At 43.4% G+C, this 18,604-nt stretch overlaps 2 protein-coding genes across 2 annotated transcripts in view; one reads left to right on the forward strand and one right to left on the reverse strand.

Annotated features, from left to right (window-relative positions):
* The window catches only part of slc45a4a (solute carrier family 45 member 4a), a 37,619-nt gene extending 24,859 nt beyond the window's left edge, over nucleotides 1-12,760 (forward strand). The window contains exons 4-16 of the mRNA XM_084033055.1: nucleotides 2,101-2,289; nucleotides 4,656-4,835; nucleotides 4,922-5,112; nucleotides 5,199-5,385; nucleotides 5,471-5,926; nucleotides 6,266-6,537; nucleotides 6,639-6,800; nucleotides 6,939-7,038; nucleotides 7,127-7,207; nucleotides 7,296-7,426; nucleotides 7,572-7,640; nucleotides 7,763-7,914; nucleotides 8,189-12,760. Of these exons, the coding sequence (XP_083889181.1) occupies nucleotides 2,101-2,289; nucleotides 4,656-4,835; nucleotides 4,922-5,112; nucleotides 5,199-5,385; nucleotides 5,471-5,926; nucleotides 6,266-6,537; nucleotides 6,639-6,800; nucleotides 6,939-7,038; nucleotides 7,127-7,207; nucleotides 7,296-7,426; nucleotides 7,572-7,640; nucleotides 7,763-7,914; nucleotides 8,189-8,369 (2,351 nt within the window). The 3' untranslated portion in view covers nucleotides 8,370-12,760. The remainder of the gene's footprint in view (nucleotides 1-2,100; nucleotides 2,290-4,655; nucleotides 4,836-4,921; nucleotides 5,113-5,198; nucleotides 5,386-5,470; nucleotides 5,927-6,265; nucleotides 6,538-6,638; nucleotides 6,801-6,938; nucleotides 7,039-7,126; nucleotides 7,208-7,295; nucleotides 7,427-7,571; nucleotides 7,641-7,762; nucleotides 7,915-8,188) is intronic.
* A 2,784-nt stretch (nucleotides 12,761-15,544) lies between these two features.
* On the reverse strand, nucleotides 15,545-17,429 carry LOC311028043 (G-protein coupled receptor 20). The gene is made up of 4 exons (XM_084032314.1): nucleotides 17,235-17,429; nucleotides 16,751-17,007; nucleotides 16,533-16,665; nucleotides 15,545-16,284 (listed from the first exon to the last, which is right to left on the reverse strand). The coding sequence occupies exons 1-4, from the start codon at nucleotides 17,418-17,420 to the stop codon at nucleotides 15,709-15,711; spliced, it is 1,152 nt and encodes a 383-aa protein (XP_083888440.1). The 5' UTR covers nucleotides 17,421-17,429; the 3' UTR covers nucleotides 15,545-15,708.
* Between the last annotated feature and the right edge of the window lie 1,175 nt (nucleotides 17,430-18,604).

Consider the following 18,604-nt stretch of genomic DNA (forward strand, 5'->3'; position numbering starts at 1 on the left):
CTGAAGTTCCCAACCAAATGAGCAGTCTCTGTTTTTCGGACTCAACTGAAGTGCTTTTAATGGATCCATGCAGGAGGTGGGGGCATTTAACAGCTCTCGTTTAATTCGATATCATCACACTCCGTTATCGATGTTGGTGTCGTTACGGAGGTCTGTTTCAGAAATTTGAAGATGCGTTGCAAATGTATAAGAGCCTCATGTGGTCTCAATCAAATTAGCTGCCAGACTCTCACTCTCCTTTCCATCTCTTTTGTTGACTCAGGGATTAAATATCGCTTATCTCTTCCTCATATTGATTTCAGCAATCTGTACTGTAGATTTAATCAAATAAGTATGGTTTGAAATCCTTTCGAGGGATACTCTCTGGAAGTTGCCCGTCATTTATATGCATTTTAGCATTTAAAAAAAAAATCAGCTGTGTCATACCTGTTGAAATTAGTAGATTTATTACTGTGTAAATGTCAAGCACCTCTTGAGTTTGTTCAAAGCTGTACTCCCCAGACTAAGTAAGTAGAGCTACCGGTCATTATTTGAGCCAAATCAAGTTGGCGTAGCATCAAACTGCAGGCAGAGACATCAGGAGTGACTCCATCAGCAGATCTGTCTGTCTCTCCCATCTCTTGGATAATGTGGCAGCCAAATGACATTTAATGTATTTGTCTTCTTCTTTATTCAACCGAATTACCCAACAGTTTGACAGCGAGACGATGATTAAGTCCCGATTGAATGGTCTGCGATTCAGCTGACTTCACTCGGCTAAAGACCGTCTACCTCCCCCATATCTTCATCCATTTCCTTTTCCTCTCAGCAGCTCAGTGAAATCATGTGCCCAGGGCTTTAGTCTGGAATTATTTAGACATTTTGGCATTGATAATGCATGGCTGTGTGATGATTCAGGTTAATTGATTGATATTTATTAATATGTAAGAACATTTTCAGTGTGAGTTTCATTACAAGAACGGAGAAAATATCATGCTTCGTTTCCATCCTTCGACAATGAGTGTTCAATTTAATTATTCAGGTTTTATAAATATTTTCATGGCAAGATAGAAGTATTTCAAGTTACAAGGATCTTAATTTTGTGAGGGTGTGTGTGTGTGTGTGTGTGGGTGTGTGTGTGTGTGTGTGTGTGTGGGTGTGTGTGGGTGTGTGTGTGTGTGTGTGTGTGTGTTTGCTTTATTTCCATTAAGCCATCCTAATTTCAGATCCTCTCACGTGACATCTGTGTTAGTACTGCATATGGTGATTGTGATAAAGTAACATCCATTTAATTAATTTAATTAATATTCTTTTTAAATTTATAATTATAAACAAAGTTGAGATTATTTTCCCTTTCATCTGATGTTTTTCTTCAGACCTCCTGCTTTCAAGTTCATAAGTTTAATGAGTCTATTTAAGTACCAGAACTCAGAAATGATTGGAAGATTATAACAAGCTTTTGAACTTTTCAAATTAATTTCTTTGTTTCATGCGTTCACGAGCTCAGGAACACAACAAGCCTGACGCACAAACTACTGAGTCTCCACACTCAACACTGAAATACACGTGTTATGTTCTCCACATTAAGCCGCACACTAGAGTGGATGTGGCTTTGTGTGATAATCTGGGGCTAATAATATACCTAGAATACATACATGTACAAGTATTATATTTTGAAAAAGGCACATGTTTGGTCACAAAGTGCAATATTTTAATTCACCTATTTCTTTCATGCTGCTTATCATTGCCCGGGAGTACAGATGAAAATGAGCTTCTAGCTATATCTGCTGCAGTGAGCGTTTTGTGTATTGTCCCTTTTGGAAATAAATAGAAAATCAGGTTTTGCAGAAATCAAAAGCATACTCTTGTATTTGCTCAAGGGCTGATGCCAATAAAAAAACTGTCTAATTCAAACCAAACAAATAAAGATGCCTCTCACTCCTACAATTTGGATCTTACTTGCACCCCCTGGTGGCTGACAGAAAAACTCCATGCTGAAAACTTTGTTTATTGATGGTCTTTGGCATCTTAATGTGGCTGAAATCAAAGAGTTGCATATGCTCTACATTACTGTCTGTGCCTCACATCTGTCTGTCTGTCTGCCTGTCTGTCTGTGTGCAGGTCTTCCAGAGCAGTACTACAGTCTGACGTGGTTCCTCAGTCCGGTCCTCGGCCTCTTTTTCACCCCTCTGATCGGCTCGGCCAGCGACCGCTGCACCCTGAGATGGGGCAGGAGGAGACCGTTCATCCTGGCTCTCTGTATCGGGACTCTGATCGGAGTGGCACTGTTTCTGAACGGATCGCTGATAGGTGAGTGTTTCTTTCTATATATAAGGTTTCTATATATAGTGTTTCTTTCTATATATATATATAAATATATATATTGCTACTTATATATCGCTATGAGCTGTGTGTCATTATTTCACAAAAGTCAGAGCAGGGATTTAAGTATTCTAAAAATATTTAAAATGCAGATAAGGTTTGAAAAATGTGGTGTTGATGTTTTCACAATAATATATTTTTATAATTCATAGTAACCTTTGCGTTGTGCCATCTGCTGAACGCTGTTATATAAACCACCTGAGACTATCACGGCCTCACAGGGAATTGAACCCCAAACGCTGACAGTGCAGATGCTGCTATTGTATCCAACATGCACTAACGCCACAGAGGAAATATAAAAACACATGACAGCTTCTTTCAGCATCACTTAGTCGTGTCCTCGCAGACCGGTGTTCCCCTCAGTCTGACCCTCAGCTTATTACATCATCCAAATGTCAAGGACACATTCAACCAATCCATCAATCAAATGGATCGGTTGTCAATCATGCCAAACAGATATTGATCTCCGGGGCCAACTACATCAGTGTGTTTCCGGTTGTAATGTCATTGACCATATCTTTCTAAACACACGCGACAAGCAGACGTTTGAACCGATTGCAGTCGGATGCAATTTTTAGTCAAAATCGAGGTCACTGACATTAAGTCGGAGGTGTCTTCCAAATGTACTGCTTGAAATCTTGTCTATCCACTTTAACAGAGTAGGCCTATACAACATTATTGTGTATCATGATATCTCGTTTTATGATTTTGTGATGATATAATTCCTAAAAGAAGATAAATTATCATAAATTATCAGCCATAATTACTCACCCTAAGTGGGTGCATCACACGGTATTTTGGGATGTCATCGCCTAGAGAGTTACTGTTAGATTGGAGCTGCTTCCAGGCCAGAAAGAATCACACAATTTCGGGTTATTACAGAAATCCTGTTAGTCACACATTATATTACTTTGCTGCCAAAAAAAGAGTAATATATTACGGTAACACTGGTTATCGGTCTTTGAATCCCCTATGGGTGCATCCGACCCACATAAACTTACATGTGGACCAAATGGGTGAAAAATGTCCGGAGCAACAATAGCTGACTGGTCTCTAAACGGAACAAAGTGAACTGAATTGTCAAAGGAGTTATTAATAACAAGAACGAGAGCTGTGTGAACTGTTTTCTGTCAGCAGATTCTGTTCTGCTCTACCTCCATTCTTCTGCACAGAGGTTGGCACTCCGGTCGTTTTAGGGCACCGGTGTGTACGTGTGTTTGTGTGTATGTGTGTATGTGTGTTTGTGTGTATGTGTGTTTGTGTACATGTGTGTATGTGTGTACGTGTGTTTGTGTGTTTGTGTGTATGTGTGTTTGTGTATATGTGTGTATGTGTGTACGTGTGTTTGTGTGTTTGTGTGTATGTGTGTATGTGTGTTTGTGTGTTTTTGTGTATGTGTGTGCACCTTGCCAGCAGGGTCGACATGGGAAAAAAGAACAGCGACCTGTACCTGTGTGGGAGAAATGAGGGAATGAGAGAATGTGTACGTTTCCATGGTTGTGTATATGTGAATGGGCCAACAACACAGGTGTGTGTGTGTGTGTGTGTGTGTGTGTGTGTGTGTGTGTGTGTGTGTGTGTGTGTGTGTGTGTGTGTGTGTGTGTGTTGACATGGGAACACAGGAGCAGGCAGTTCACAGGGAAATGCTTCCTGTTTGCTTCCCCCTTTCCACCAATCACAATTCACTTCCTGTCTGCCTGCCTGGCTAGTCAGTCGTGCTGCTCCATTGTGCCACACACACATGCACAGACACACACAGACACACACACACACACACACACACACACACACACACACTGCTGTTCCTCTATGAACATTTGTTTCATTGACGTTAATGGATTTCAGTTTGTGAAGTCATGCTGCGTCACTCTCTCTCTCTCTTTCACTCTCACACACACACACACACACACACACACACACACACACACACACACACACACACACACACACACACACACGTTTTATTCATACAACCCTAAAGCTTGCTCATGTCACTCTGTTGTTTTCATACATTCATACACTCGGACGTAAACCTTCGTTGAGCAGCTCGCGGGCAGGACCGGGTCACAAATGTAATGAGACACACACAAGGTCACACGCATCAAGCAAAGCACTATGGGAAATGTGCAGTGACCCATTTATGTATGTCTTTGTGTTTGTGTTTGTGCAGCCGTCGCAACTCACTAACCAGCTATTGATCACATGCATCAGGCGATTGCTTACACACTTGTTGTGGAATTTGGAATTTATGTCAAAATGAAAACTTTTTTGTACATTCATGTTTTCCCCGTTAGGTCTGGCGATGGGTGACCAGCAGGGGAGACAACCAATAGGAATTGTTCTCACTGTGCTGGGGGTGGTGGTGTTGGACTTTTGTGCCGATGCAACAGAAGGACCAATCAGGGCGTACCTGCTGGACGTGGCGGACACGGAGGAACAAGACATGGCGCTCAACATCCACGCCGCCTCAGCAGGTACTGACATCTGACACCCACACACACACAAACACCCACACACATCTGTCTCATCTGTACGTCTAAACTTTTGTCCACGTGTGCAGGTCTTGGTGGTGCGGTCGGCTACGCCCTCGGAGGTTTAGACTGGACGCACACCTTCCTCGGAGCAGCCTTCAAGTCCCAGGAGCAGATCCTGTTCTTCTTTGCTGCCATCCTCTTCTCCATCTCTGTTGCGTTACATCTCTGCAGCATCGAGGAGCAGCAGTACATGCCCCAGCATGACAGGCTGGATCAGGTATAGTGTGTTTGTGTTTGTGTGTGTGCTTATATGTGTGTGCAAGAGAAGAAGAACCCAAGACTCAGGTTTTCTGTCCTCACCAGGAGAGTCCAGATCGCACCAAACCACCACCACCAGCCAATGGCAGGACCGGAATGCTCACCCCCAAGTTGGAATTGATTGGAGAAGATGAAACGATGGACAGCTACGACCTCTATGACCTCTACGGAGACAACTTGTCCGAGCGTGGAGATATGGACATGGACTTCCTAGAGATGGAGCTTGTGAGAAGTACGCTGAATCTCAGTGTTGATGATTGTTATTATTATTTTCTCTGAATTTGTGGCATCTAAACGTATCAAACGTCCCCCTGCAGGTAAAAGTGACAGTGTTCTCGCCATGGCAGACGCCACTCTCGACCACCGGGACCACGACGCGTTGCACCTGTGCCACTTAGACCCGTCCATCTTCGCTGACCGCCTCTCGCCCTATCACGGCTCGCCTCCCGCCACCGGTCACTTCTTCAACCTCAACCGGAGCACTCCACCGCCCCGCTTCGGCAACATCAGGCGCAGCAGCAGCGCAGGAAGTCAGGACCTCCTCCAGACCAACAGCCACCAAACGCACGCGACCATCCCCAGGGTTTCCCGCCTCTCGGCTTTCTTACAGGAAATGGAGAACGACGACGGTCAGGAGGCGCTGCTGAACAACCAGCTCAACGAGCAGCGGACACTGAACGGGCGGCTGCTCGCCAGCGTGACTAACCCCGACAGCGCGGGCGCCAACGGGCTGAGCTCTAAAGGACAGGCACATCGCGCTGGAATGGTCAAAGGTTGTTTTTTTCATGTTGTATTTCACTAATGAATTATGTATTTTCTTCACTGCTATTTTTACTACTAGATACCAGCAATGAGTCTGTGAAGATTCTCATCCAGGTCTTCATTTTGAAGATGCTTCGACTCTCATCTCATAGGTCCATTTCCGATTCAGCTTTTCTGGGAGCAGAAACTCTGAGGAGTCATCAATGTGATGAACCGTTTAGTTTGTCAAAGTGGAGATTTTCTCACCAGGAGTGCACTTAATGTCCATCCCATACCAGTGTGCCAGGTGGACAAGCTGTCCTATAAGAACCACTTATTTAAACGAATCCATAAAACGTCTCTTGTTCCAGCTGCCAGTACCGGAGCCCCCATGCGGCAGTCCCGCCACCGCCACATCTTCTACCGCCAGCCGTCCTGCACTTTCTCCTACTACGGTCGGGTGGGGAGCCACCGCTACCGCTTCCGCCGGGCCAACGCCGCTTACCTCATCAAGCCGTCTCGCAGCATGAATGACCTGTACGAGGTGGAGGCCAGACACAGGAGGAGGCACAGACAGAGGAACAGACACCGCAGTGGAAACACAAACTCCTCCAGCGGCGACACAGAGAGCGAAGAGGGAGAGGTAGGGAGGGGAACTTACGAACCTGTAACCATGACAACAATCGGGCCCTGTCGTTTTCTAATATGTTAAAGCGTCTGTTTTTTTGATGGATATATATTTAGGTTGAGACCACAGTGCGGCTGCTGTGGCTCTCCATGCTGAAAATGCCTCCGGAGCTGCTGCGACTGTGCGCCTGTCACCTGCTCACCTGGTTCTCCATCATCGCCGAGGCCGTCTTCTTCACCGACTTCATGGGGCAGGTCATCTACCACGGAGACCCCACCGTACGTGAAAGAGCCGCTAAACGGCTGCAGATCCCTTGTCCTCTTTTGTCTCTTATCCTGATATTCTCATACGTCAAGCACGTCACGTTGTTAATCCACAGCTCATTTAAAAACAAAGCCTATTTCTCTTTCACCCAGGCTCCTCTTAACTCTACGCTGTTGGAGGATTATCACAAAGGAGTTCAGATGGGATGTTGGGGGCTGGTTATATATGCCATGACTGCTGCAACATGCTCAGGTAACACACAGGAAGTAACGTTGTCACACAAGCTTTCTCTTTGTCTCAACGTTAAACTCTGTACTGACAACTCATCTGCCTTCTCCAGCGATCCTTCAAAAGTACCTTGACAACTTTGACCTGAGCATTAAGGTCATTTACATCATGGGGACGCTTGCATTTTCCATAGGTATGAACAACCGTACAGTCATAGAATAAAACAAAAATAAATATGAGCAGCTAATACGTTTTTAACTCCTAACTTTTTACCTCCTTAGGAACGGCTGTCATGGCAATCTTCCCTAACGTGTATGTTTCCATGGTGATGATCAGCAGCATGGGCATCATCTCCATGAGTATCTCCTACTGCCCTTATGCTCTGCTGGGACAGTATCACGAAATGAAAGAGGTACAGACGAGGCCTTGTTTGTTTTGATATTAACCTGCCCAGAGTCCACAGAGGAATATGTCATATCGCTTTTATTGCTTTATGTGAAAAGCTTTTTGTCTGATGTGTAGCTTTCATTAACTGTACCTGTCTCTGCCTGTTGCAGTACATCCGGCACAGTCCTGGTAACTCCCGGAGAGGCTTTGGCATCGACTGTGCTATCTTATCCTGCCAGGTGAGCATTCATATTGTCTTCATGACATCTGTTGCATAGTCTAATATGTATATACGCAGTATATGTGTGCTAAAGCATGCTAGAAGACGGCGTTGTTAAATTAATCATTTGTAATTGTGCAGGTGTACATCAGTCAGATCTTGGTGGCCTCGGCTCTGGGTGCTGTCGTAGAGGCGGTTGGCAGCGTCCGTGTCATTCCCATGGTGGCCTCTGGGGGCTCCCTCCTTGGTTTCTTCACTGCCTTCTTCCTGGTCATTTACCCGACTCCAAACGGGTGAGAAAACGTCCTTCGTTAGTAGTTAGACATGTTCACTTTCATGGTGAGAGTTAGATGAAAAGGTCTGATATTGATTCATCACATATCTTAAGTATTGAGTCATGTTTTCTGGAAAAAGATATAACTGTGGAGTTTTTTTATTTTTTCTGTTGATATTTCCAACACTCAGAAACTCACACCAAAACAATTATAGTAATAAATAACACTATAGATAGGAGGAAAATATGTATTTTATCGTCCTAACAGTCGTGATTTTAATTATGATCGACAGGGATGGGGAATCAGCCAAAGCTTCAAAACGGTCCTTGACAAAACCAGAAAATCCCAACACCAACGAAGTGGCCGTTACCGTGGTGACAGAGAAACCCAGCTTCCTGAAACTCAACAAGAAGGGCAAGGCCACCACCACCACCACGGAGTCCTCGGTCACGGAGAATGAGTCTGCTCTGTGATTGGCAGGCTTGAGTCGACAGACGCCCGGCTGCAGAAACAACAAGATCCACATTTGAAATGCTCGCTGATGGAAAGAAAGAAAAGAAATGAAGTCCTCGTCGTGCTGGAGTTTACACACATAAAAAAGAGAGCGGAGGAAGGTCGGCATGCGTGTGGTCCAGCCCCGGTGTCTGTTCTTGCTTTGACAGGCCTTTTTCTCATTCGCTGTGTCTTGATTTGCTGAAGAAAATAACCCAATCTGACGTGGGACCAGTGTCACTCCAAACCAACAAAGCATTCTGGTCCCAACGCTGTTGCAGCCTTCACAGAAATTCCTTCCACTTATCCCTCGCAGACATTCGGCTGATCCGTCAGGGGTCGTCCAGAAGTGAGTTTATCCGTTCGTCATGGTTTCAAAGGAGAGGTTGTCTCTGTCTCTCAGGGGCTCTAGGGGGCGCTACCGAGCAGCCGCCTGGGCTGGGAAACTTCAGGGGACTTGCACACATGCATACACGCACACGCACCTCCTCATCTGGGGTCCACACAATCAAATGGACACACGGATAACGAAACTCGTTCAGTCCTCAAAGCTGCAATCACTCAAAAAAAATGCTGAAAATTGTTCTTCCTCTCTGGAATCGGCCGAATGAATCTACTAAGATTAGGCCGAGGAGATCGACACGATTGTGTGTGTGTGTGACTTTTTCACCAAAATAAACCCAATAACGTGCTCGGATTTGCGGGACTTTTACAGCACTCTGCGACAGTAGCTTTAAGACTCTAGGAAGTGGCATTTCTGAAACTGGAGAGCCCGAAGCTTGATTGTTGGGGAGAAAAATGATTGATCTTGAGCCCCCAGATTGATTGCAAGTGTGTGTTCAAGTCTTTGATTTAGCCTTCGCTCCAGGGCGAAGGCAGTAGGCTCTGCTCAGAACTTGCCTGTATATTGAGGGTCAAAAATACAGATGTGTATTGAGCAGATGCAATATGTGCAGTATACAGGGCATTACAATCCCAAATATTATTTTCTTGATTTTTTTTTGAGGGCCCAGAATGATGCTTGTGTTTGTTTTGAATAATCTAGACTGGACTACATGCTGCATGTCAGAGAAAAGATAAACCAAACACCAGAGAAGAAGAGAAGGAGATTTGTTCTCTTTCTCTCCCTCTCTTTCTTTCTTTTTTAAATGTTATTTTTTAGAAAATGCTATTACTGCAATATTTGTCACCAACTGCACATTAGCTGAGCCATTTAAAAAAAAAAAAAATAGTGTTGAGTTAGAAAAGCCTTGTTTGAAATGCTCACAATAATATTTGATCTTAGGGTCCTGGACATATTGAAAGAAAAAATATAACATCTGAGAGGAGCAAAATAAATCTTTCTAGGGTTGCAAACAAGTTTAGTCTTGTTAAAAACAGTCCTTTTAATTGTTGGAACTAAAGCAAAATTTGTTAAAAAATTAAAAGAAAAAAAAACATGTCTTAAACTGATCTAAAATTAGAACATGCAAGCATATTTTACATTTTTGACTTACAATTGAGTCAAGTCTTAAAAATTACAACTTTACTTATCCCCCCCAAAAAGAACAACTATGCCTCCTGAATTTACCAAATTACAGAAAAGGTTTCCCACCAAAATCGAGCTTGCCCATGAGCAGAAGATATTATTTCTTCCGTTAGTTTCATGAGTCATAAGAGAAGCCTGCGATGCTCTGTGCTGCATCTGCTGTTTCACGAGGGCAAACGCAGCAAACGTGACTGTGAAGGAGGAAGTAAAACTGTAGAGCAAAGCTTTACTTCAACCCTATTAACATTTATACACAGTGATGAAACTAACAGGCTAACAGTAATATTCAAAATACATACTAGTGTACAAGTAAGTTGTATAAAGTAAACTTTTATTAATACAGAATTGAGTGTAGTAGACCGAAAAAAGGTAAAATAATCTTGTTATGATTCAATAGCTGATGATGCTGGATGTAAAAAAAAAAACAAGTAAGTAGTGAGAAAGATAGACAAAATTTAGATTTTATCTCGTCTTTCGTTTCCCTGACAAATCAGATCTTTGTTGCAATAACAGCCTCTCTTTATCGGTGGTGTGTGAGGATCGTGTCTGTGAAATCCGGGTCCTTTGCTCTGCATCTGTCAGGGTGAAAGGTCGTGGATTTGGGTCAGTTTTTCCTTTCAGCTCAATCGGCTGAAACATGCAAATTGAAAGAATTCAAAATGTGCACGGCAGTGAGTTTCACTCACTGGTGAAAGAAGCGTTTTATTTTAGTGTGCATAACTTTAATGGAGAAGCTTATTTTCACTTTAGTTTTTTGTAGAGGAGAATTCACTCACTGATGATGTGGTTATTTTTTCACTTGGGTGGGTGTGCTGGTGCAGCGTTTAACTCTGTTTCTAACAGAATAGAATACTTCCATAATTTCAGGTACATTCGGTCAGTCCCAGAGCAGAGTAAAGAGAGAGGGAGAGAGTATTTTGCTTCCTGGGTTGACCCCGTGCTGTGGTGCTGGGACGGGGGGAAAAAAACAGGGATGGGGCGATGACAAAAAGACGAGGGGGGAACAGACGCCAGAGTTTTAAATGGCTTCTGTAACCACTAGGGCAATAAAATATTCTGGATCAAATAATGGACACACAACTTCAGTTTAATGACAAACATGAAGATTAAAAAAATAAAAATCTTTGGGTTTGGGAGGTTTGCATGTGATAACAGCAATATGCATGTGTGGAACACCAAAGTTTGACTCTGTACAAATCACTCAAGCTCTTTCCTTTGTTGTCCTAATAGGTCAGGGATGTATTTTCTAATGCATGGCTGGATGTTTGTGTCTTTTTTTTTTTTTTTTAACTTAAATGTGTAAAGAAAAACCAACATGTACTATTTAAGCTGAAGCATTGTGCTCCGTCTGGGTCAGTACACGCTCAACACGTGACTTTCTAAAACCTTTGCACATTTGTGAGTATAAGTTTGTGACGGCACACATCTCGGTGATTTCAACACACGACACACGAGATTTGTGTCGTCGTCCCGAGCAACGCCACTTGTTAAAGGTGTCGGCGAGAAACTCCAGGCCTCGAATACTTGAAGTGCAACTTGAGCGTTTTTCTTTTTTTCCAATACAGTGGGAAGTCTGTAGGGAAAAATATATATATTTTGTTTCTTAATAACCCAAGCCTTTCATTTACCTTAGACTCTGGAATGTTCAGACAGCAGCACGGCCTGCTGGGAGATTGAGTTCTTACCTTTGATTCCATCTTGTGACTTAAACGCTTAAAAACAAAGTCAATGAATGTGAAGTGATTTCGGCTGAAATAATTGTTGTTCGACAAGCCTGACATTGCACAGAACTTGCACATAATAAGTTAAGGAGAAAAAAAAAACAAAAAATATTAGAAGTGTGTTGCAAAAGGAAGAAAAAAATATTAATATTTATTATTTACCTATTTCACTTAGATCCCAAAAGAATACATTAAAGCTGTTCTATTTGCTGTTACGGGAGATGTTACAGAGGTGGACTGGATTGGTTGAGCGTGTGTGTGTGTGTGTGTGTGTGTGTGTGTGTGTGTGTGTGTGTGTGTGTGTGTGTGTGTGTGTGTGTGTGTGTGTGTGTGTGTGTGTGTGTGTGCAGTCATCTCACAGCTGCTCACATGTACAACAATTGGCAAGAGTGAGTTACAAACGTCATCTCAATGTTTGTTTTGGGTTCCCGTTCTCTGTTCTTTGAATCAGCTGGTTTACACTTAACTCTGGAATCGATGGCTGCAATACCGGAGGTTTATTTACGAGTCTTTATTGTCTCCGTTCTGGTGTTTTCACAAAATGTCTTTTTTTTTTCATTTTAAAGGCAGAGCCACACACGGGAGTTAGGCCTTTGCACTTTTACAGTGGCAGCCATGTTGGCTCCACCGTCCTGATCATTGCGTGAATGTGGCGGCGGGGTGACGCCGTCTCATGTTCCTCGCCGGCTGCCGTCAGCGACGGCAGCAGCGTGGCGGCCATGCCTGGCCAGACTCGGTGTGTGTTTGTGTGTGTGTGGCTCTGCCTACGATAAACTGTGTGTTCATTACCGAGGAGAGAGATGCCTATATACGTTGATCCTCACGGAGATTAAATCAAGAAGAATACTTAAAGAATGGGAAAGCAAGTATGCGCAGTGTACTATATATAATATGCCTTGTCATTTAAAAAAAAAAAAAGATGTAAATATACATATTTCTCTTTTAGTTTCTTCTCTTTTGCTGCTATAAAAAAGATGATTATTTTTGTTAGTAGTTTTGTTTTCTATATAAAGACTGTATATATATCTCTATGTTCTGTAAATATGCTTGAGCCTTCATATGTAGGACTCTGGTTGAACACTGTATGGAACGCACCTTTAAAATCAGTTCAGAATTAAACCAACACCGACTCCTTTCATTATTTAAAATTTCATAACGTCTAACATCTGCAACTTATGGTACGCTGAGGAACTCTAGAGAAAATTAACACTTTTATGTGTTTATTTTAAACATTTTCTGCTGGTTTCACTTCTGCTTCATCACACTCACGTGCCGACTAGGAGAACAAATCACAGTTATGGATAATGTGATTACAAGCTTCCACATACATTATCCTAGTGAAACTAAATTATAATCACATTACACTTTCATATTTTAGTGTTGGCGCGTTACAGGATGTTAATTGATTTAAAGAACATTCAGATGTAGATGTATGAGAGGATGCAGTTGTGCAGAAGGGTGGAGATTCTGTTAACAGAAACGTTCTGAAGACGCAGGAATTATTCATTTAAATGAGTCCTATGAAATATTGATAACAGAAGATAAAGCACCTTCGGACACCTTTAGGCAGAGCAAAGAGAAAATCTGTTGTGAGGTGTTCAGTTCTGCTGAGGTTAAGTAAGAAACAAGTAATATTTATGGAGAGTTTTAGGTTGATATCACCAGCTGTTCTTAAGTTTCAGGACAAATTCCCAACAAAATAAAACTGTGGGGAAAACATCTTAGCTCAGCATCTTCATAGCAGTCGACTGGTTTCCCATGATGCTTTGTGGTCAGACCGCTGAGAGAGGAGAGGAAGATCTGAAAACTTCACTCAAGGTCGAGGCCCCTTTCTCTTTCCACACAGGGAAACCAGAGAAGGAACATGAAACCGGGTCTCAACAAGACACCAACAAGTCATGTGACTGCAGCACCAGCTGATGGACTGTGTGTGTGTGTGTTTGTGTGTGTGTGTGTGTGTGTGTGTGTGTGTGTGTGTGTGTGTGTGTGTGTGTGTGTGTGTGTGTGTGTGCGTGTGTCTGTGTGTGTGTGTGTGTGTGTGTGTGTGTGTGTGTGTGTGTGTGTGTGTGTGTGTGTGTGTGTGCGTGTGTCTGTGTGCGTGTGTGTGTGTGTGTGTGTGTGTGTGTGTGTGTGTGTGTGTGTGTGTGTGTGTGTGTGTGTGTAAGGTTACAGGGCCAGACTATAATGACCTGCTGCAACTTTAGAGGGATTAAAGGTAAATTCTACTTGATTTAATGACTCATTCCTACCACGAATGAAAAGCGCTTCTCTAATATCTAATCAGTTTCATAAACATACACATTTTGAGAGTCAACCCTTTCCACATAGATTTTCCACATTTCAGGTTAATTGACTACAGTTGGAGTCCAAGGTGGGTAAAAGAGGCAATTTAGTTAAAAATTTCACTTTTTGAGGTTTTACAGAGAAAAATGTGTCGATGTTTGCTATTTGGATTTCATCCTGAAAGATATAAAACAGCCCTCACATAGGAAATATTATTATGTTTTAAGTGAAATTTGGTATGAATTGGATTTGTTGCCATGGCCTGTTTTCATTTGATTTGCTGTTACACATTAGCTGTGAGACACTGCTGTGGAGAGACACTGTCCTCTGGTGGAACAAATCAGCTCTGTAGATCTGATTCAAGCTGGTTTTTACAATCTTTCTGTTACACAAAATGATTTGCTGCAAGTCTTGGCTGTTTATATCATACATATTTTTTGCTGTTGCAACAACAGTAAAAGACTGTGTTTCGGTGAATCCCACAATTTTAAGTTAGTTCTAATAAATGGAAGTGTGTGAGAAACACCACCTCTTACTATGGCAAAGCCAAGGTGAGGCTGTATTTGACAGTGATGAAGCTAAATCAGTTTAAAACTCATCCCCTTGATGCTTCGTACAGTGAATTTTAAAGGTTGCATAGTCATTGTGTTGTTATTTAGTCCTATACTCAGTTCAGTGCATTTCCAAATCCAAATCAAAGAGCACAGTTGCCCTTAACTGTCTAAAACCAAGCTTTTCCCGAACATCTCACATGACAATCTCTCCCCGGTTTTTTTATGAGCCAAACTGGTGATCGTCTTCTCTAAAATGTCAGAAATATCAAATGGAACATTTGTTTAAACTCAATTAGTGGTTTGTTTTCACAATTCATAATGTTTTCTATGTGACGATGACGACACCCCTCCATTTAGACACTTTAAACACTAAACAAAGAGAGCTTCACTGTGCGCTGGAGAAACTAACTGTTACAAGTGTTTATACTCCTGAAGAGAGCTTTGCTTCTTCGCTTATTTAATGCGTTGCCTCAAGACCCCATTGTTTTTGCTCTCCAACGCTTTAATGTGTTCACTCTGCATGTTAACGTCACTGACGTCATTTTTTCAGAATGTTTTTACCTTCTCTTTTACTCAGCACCACTTGTCAAACAGCGACAGAAATGGTAAGACAGCACACAATGGAGTGTGAATTTAAAAGGTCATCATTTGGCTACATTACTCGGTTGGAACAACTTGTACAGTTTGGTATGTTAGCCTTTATTGGACAGGTTACAGTGCAGATACATGGAAACGTAGGACGAGAGCAATAAAGGTCCCTGTTGGAGTCCTATGGTTACATGGTGCGTCTTTAATTACAGTGAATACGTGAAACTTTAAGTTTTTGGCAGATTGTACAACAATTCAAGATCTTTCAATATTTTTTCTTCTGTTATAAATATATCACAATTTAATGATGAATGTGGTCTCTCCAACAGTACCAGCTCAACAGTTTCACAGCAAAACCATCTCTTTGTGGTCCAGTATTTCTTCTCACCGGGCTCAGGACAACATGGACGCAAAGCCAGGGGGACAAAACAACGAGGACATGGGGAGAAAAAGGGATGAGGGCGTTGTTTCTTTCATTCATCTTTAAGATCATTTTTGCAATATTTCTGTTTATTGACATCTTTCTTTGACGTTTAATTTTGTTCTTTTCTAGCCTCTGAATCTTCCCTGTTTATTGATCACTGTCGTTGAGTCTTTGTCTCCAGGTGTCTTTCTGTACTCTTCCACTCACAGGTGTCACCTGTCTTTAAATGGACTGTTCCATGTTGGCAGCAGAGAGGGGAGAGCTGGTGAGGGTGAGGGTGGCAACGCTGTGAGCTATCGCCAGTGCTGTACCCGGACATTTATTCCCCTCTCCCCCACTTGTGTGTCCCGCCTCCCCGTCCCCCTCCCTCGCTCCCCTCCTCCTCATCCTCCACACTCGCTTGAAGCTGTCCGTCACAAAGCAGTAAACCACTGGATCCAGGCAGCTGTTCAGGCTGCTCAGGGTGACTGTGATGTGATAGGCAAGTACGTGCCCCGCCCCCTGCCTCAGCCCCTCCCCTCCGACTACCTTGACCCGGAAGTAAACCAGCACCTGCCGGACGTGGAACGGCGTGAAGCAGATGGTGAAGACCACCAGGACGGTGGCCAGCAATCTGATGGCACGCGCCCTCCTCGCCCTGCTCTGCTGCGGCATCGGGCCGTGGCTGGCGGAGAGGAAACAGGCAACGCGTAGGGTGAAGCCCACCACGGCCAGCAGGGGGAGCAGGAACTCCAGGATGGTGAGGTAGAAGAGGGCGGGGAGGAGCACGCAAGAGGAGCTGAACTCCAACGCTGTGGTCTGTAGAGAGCCGGAGAGAGAGATCCCAAATATATCAAATATATCATACTTTTCTGCTAAAAGCATGTTTTTCTTTCTTATTCTTTGAACCCTCTTGTGACCCTTTCTGGGGTGCCAACCCACAGCTTGGGAAACTACCGCTTCACAACCACATCGGAGGCCCCTCCCAGTCACTCTAATGCTCTTCTAAATGTATCTATCTATGGAGCTATCTCTCTGTGTTGTGTTTGTAGCCCATGTGTCTTCACCTGGAAAGAGTAGGTGACCACAACCGCAATGAACCAAACAGTGGCGCTGACACACCTGGCTGTCCCCGGGGTCCTGCATCGATGCAGAGTACTGGACGCATGGACGACAGCGAGGTAGCGATCTACACAGATACTAATAGAGGAGAGGTGGAAAGGGGAGAGGTAAAAAGGTTTCTGCTGTTTTCACTTTAAATGTCAAATGAAGGAGTGGTCCTCACCTGGTCAGAAACAGGATACTGCAGTACATGTTGACGAAGTAGCTGAAGGTGTGGACGTAGGAGCAGGCCACACAGCTCCCCCCGCTGTGGTACAGAGCGATGCGAGCCGGCAACGACAGCGCCACCAGCAGGTCAGCTACAGCCAGGTTTATGGTGTACACCACAGAGGCAGAGGGGTGGGTTGAGGACCCGCAGAACACGTAGAGAGCCAGACTGTTGAGGACCAGGCCGACCACCAGCATCAGACAGTTACACACCTGCAGTGGGGAGGAAGTGAGTGCTCGAAATACACCTGTGGATTCACTTTGGTTGGATGGTCTAACAACTTACTGTATCCTGAATAAAGCTTGTTTACTGCAATACATATTTAAAATAGTAGTTTTTATATAGCATTTTATCTTAATCAGTGCCGACAATCATTAATCAAGGCTTTGATTTGGGTGAAACCTGATCCCTTCTACTACTAACTGGTATCTTGTCTTACCATGAGAGAAACCCACACAGCGTAGAAGTCTCGGTACAGCTGCACATCCAGGTGGGCTAACCTATGCAGGTATGGCGCCCCCCACCTCTGGTCCCAGGCACTGCAGTTAGTTGGGTCAGGTGTCAAGAGGGCCAGGAGGGGCTCTGTGGTGGAGGTGGAGCTGGTGTTGGTGAGAAGGCTCTCCATTGGTTGAAAAATATGAATGACAGCCTCAGTTCTGAGCGGGAGACGAAGTGAACAGAAGAGAAGATATTTAGTCTTGTGCGTTACAACATGATAAGACCTTGAAGACCGTGTGATGCAGATGTACACTCAGAAAAAGGGGTGAGATTTCTTTGGTGCATGTACTGCCCATACAAGTATAAAGAAGCATGTGTGCCGATTCTCTTTGAGAGGCTGTTATTGTTTCCACAATGAAGTGAAGGTTCTGTAAGAAGAAGAAGACATCATCTGCGTACTGGTAGATTTTAGGCTGTGTTTACTGAGTTGAATCCCTTTGACATCATCATCTTGACGAGCCATTATAGCAATGAAATGACCTTTGAATCCTTTCTGTCCTTGTTATAGAATCCTCCCAGACGCATGTGTTTGTAGTTTACCGGCTGAAAGCATGTGAGGATTGTTTCCAATCTTGTGCTGCTGCTGTCTACTGTTAAGCATCTCACAGCAGGAATTTAAACTAACGGCAGGAACTCCCATAATGTTTGTAGGAGACAGATGCCTCAACCTTATACCCTGGAGTCAGCCGTAGATACTGTATTATAAATAGACTTCAACAGCTCAAGTCTAAAGTGATGCACTGTGCTCCCATTGGCTTAAAACAACTCGACATATTCCAGCTCGATGAGCAGACGCACAAAGACTAAAAGAAAGAGTAATAGCTCCGAGGGATGAAATGTGGTCAACATCAGCTGAAGTTAATCCAGAGAGAGAGACTTTAGAAATCCTCGTCTTATAAACAACGTCCTCTCATGCTGAAGAGACGACCGAATCCATCTTCATATGTGCTCTAAAAGGATGTGACACTTTCAACAAAGTCGAGGACGTCACTTTGTGTGTTAAACACGGTGTATAATATTAATATGAACCATGTCAGTGTCTGCTGCTACGTGTTGAACGTGAGATATGCGTTGGTCTTGAAAGAGTCGCATACATTTGGTGAATGTGTCACATCCTGTTTAAGGGAGGGGAGGTGTTAAAATCCTCAACATGCTGATGCTCAAGCGGTTTAAGGTGAATGGAACTTTACAATAAGTTAAAATAGACCAAGAATTTGGAAGGAACTCTTGTTCGGCTTAATGGATGTGAATAAAATGGTGGAAAAAAAGACAAAGCGGAAGCCACTTATAAAAACACATGTTGCAATGCGT

Source organism: Eutrigla gurnardus, assembly GCF_963514095.1.
Source record: "Eutrigla gurnardus genome assembly, chromosome: 17".
Classification (NCBI taxonomy): domain Eukaryota; kingdom Metazoa; phylum Chordata; class Actinopteri; order Perciformes; family Triglidae; genus Eutrigla; species Eutrigla gurnardus.